Consider the following 2,832-nt stretch of genomic DNA (forward strand, 5'->3'; position numbering starts at 1 on the left):
AATAGTATATTTCCTACTTTTCTATTTGTTGATTCTTCTAGTTGTTGCATTTATTTAATTCCTCTCATTCATTACAATCCCTCTTTTCTCTTCTCTTTTTTAATACTTCCTAAATAACATTGATAATTCTTAGTAACACCACCAATTGATTGTTGGATATATGGAAGTATTTCGACTTCTTCTTTAATAAATTGATTTATTAATGACTCAATCAAAATAATAAAGAACATAAATCAATTAATAAAAAGAAAGTAAATTGTTAAGTCTATTTTAATATTCTTTAACTAAAGTTCAACTTGGTTTTCATCTTCATCAATAATGATGGCATGAGCTTGTTCTTCAGAAGAGCTTGTTTTAATGGTATTAATTTGGTTTGTTGAATTAACATTTTGTTGTGTAGTTTCATCTTTCTGTTGTGTAGTTTCATCTTTCTGTTGTGTATCATTTTTGGCTTTTATATCGTCAAGTTCAATAATTTTTGTGTATTGAACTTCTTGTTTTGGATAGTTAATTGACTTGGGAATTAATAACAATAACAAGAAGTTGATGAGAGGAATGATAGACATTACAAAGAATGTAAAATGAGCGTTGAAAGGGAATTTTTGAGTAAATGACCAAGCTATTAAAGGAGATGAAATTAATGGTGCAAATAATCTGAACAATGCTACAAGACTTTGGCTTAGTCCATTCAGAGTACCTAATAAATCATTTTTCACACTATTGGCAATCATAGCCATGACTGAGGCAAAACAAAATTGGGTTGTTATATTCACCATAATACCAAAAGCACCAAGTCCTATCCACAATGCTACATTACCATAGGGGTATAAGTAGTAAATACAAGGAGGTATGTTGTATAAAATAAAGTTACCTAATGAACCAATTCTGTTTGTCCATAACGGTCCAAATAATTTTACTGTTGGTCGATAAATAAATAACTGTGTACAAATTATTCCTACAGCAGAAATCATATTGAATGTTCCTATTTGACCTGTTTCCCATCCAAACCCACCTACTTCAATAGACGCCATCATCAATAAAGGAATGACAGTCAACAACATTGCAGCACCAACAGAAATAATAGAATAACTAAAACAACATAAAATCCCAACAAATTCTTTAGAAAACAACATTTTAACTATCTTAATGGTTCTTCCAATAACCTTCTTAAAAATATTCAAAATTTGAATGTACCATTGGTCATTTGTAGGTTCTCTTGGTTTTGTTTCTTCTAAATAGAAATAACCAAGAGTAACACCAATCATTGTAATTAACGAACAAACTAAATTTGGTAATATAAAAGGAAATATTTCGAAGAATTTCATTCCTCCAAATATTGATGGATATTGTTTTGCTGGACGAGCAAGATACCCTCCAACACTTGCTCCAATTATCATACCTAATCCATTTGTTAATCCAATAAGACCAAATACTTGTGCTCTATTTTCTTTTGTTGAAAACTCTCCCATAAAAGTTTTAATTACGCCAATATTACCGTTAACTAATCCGTTAATAGAACGAGAAATAACAGCCCACCAATAGTTGAAAGAAAATCCAAAAAGAAGAGTTGATATAAGAGACCCTAGAGATCCAATCAATAAAATTGGTCTTCTTCCTATATTATCGGATAAAACCCCTAAGAAAAATGAAGAAAGAAATTGTGAAAAGAAATAACATGCATTTAATATCCCACTGTAATATCCAGCTTGACTTGGATTATCTACTACTCCAAAATCAGTTACCATAAATCCAGCATAGGCTGCAATAGAATTGTTCGTAAATGATTCACAAATTAATAATAATAATAATGGAATCAGCTTTCTCACTGGAAAGCCTTTTGGAAAAAAATTAGTAATTGGAGAAAGTATGACTTTTAATACCTTATTCATATCTTTGAGTATAAATAAAAGATAAGTAGTATCTCTTTATTTTGGTTTTTCTTTATTATTTAACCTCAATAAATTTCGAATGTTGATGAAGTATTATTATCACCAAATTCTATACTATATTCGAGATTAATTATATTATTTAAATTGTAATGACTCATCCATTTGTCAAAAAAAAATCTAATTTAAAACGCTCCTTGAGTAAAACCGAAAGAATAATCAAGTTTTAACAACAACCTAAAACATTCACCACTAATATTATTGTTCCATTTATTTGATGCTCTAATGTAATACAAAAATAAAATGAATATTTAACTAAAATAAGTTAATTCTACATTAGAACTAACTGGAAACAAAGTAATTAAATTCGTTTATAAGTGAATAACCAAACATTAATGAGAATTCTTCTTATCATTCATTTTCATTAAATGTGACTACGTCTCTTCTAGATTATTTTATTCTAAATAACGCTTACCATACAGTTTTATGAATCATTTTTATGTGGTTCATTAATTGTCTCATCACTTTAATTCTTCAATAAAAAGAACTTACTTAGTTTATAAGCAACAATAAGTCAAGAAGTAGGTTAAGAAGAGATAATCAAAAGGTATTATTTACAGTCGTCATACTAATATTTCTTTCATAACTATCATTAATGAATATCCAAATAAATCAATTTATTATAAAGAGAAAAGCAAAGTCGTAAATATAACTACTATAATTCAATGATTGTTTATTCAATAGTGTTATGAGAATAACCAATGAAAATGAAGAACATGTACTATAAAATATACCTGAAGAGACTAGGATGGATAAAGAAGAGAAATAAGGAACTAGCCCAAGCAGTGATGGAGTTGAAGAAATATGAAAATAAAGAAATTAAGAAATGGGTAAACAAATTAAATCATATTCAATTTGTTTAACTTATTACTTAATTCACACTTAT

The 2,832-nt window shown here is 28.0% G+C and overlaps 1 protein-coding gene across 1 annotated transcript; it reads right to left on the minus strand.

Moving 5' to 3' along the window:
- Positions 1-284: 284 nt before the first annotated feature.
- Positions 285-1,889, minus strand: ENU1_107870 (transporter, major facilitator family protein; the record flags this gene model as incomplete). Its single annotated transcript, XM_008859475.1, has 1 exon — positions 285-1,889. The coding sequence occupies one exon, from the start codon at positions 1,887-1,889 to the stop codon at positions 285-287; it is 1,605 nt and encodes a 534-aa protein (XP_008857697.1).
- Between the last annotated feature and the right edge of the window lie 943 nt (positions 1,890-2,832).

The sequence above is a fragment of the Entamoeba nuttalli genome (assembly GCF_000257125.1).
Source record: "Entamoeba nuttalli P19 unplaced genomic scaffold asmbl_4610, whole genome shotgun sequence".
NCBI lineage: Eukaryota > Evosea > Mastigamoebida > Endamoebidae > Entamoeba > Entamoeba nuttalli.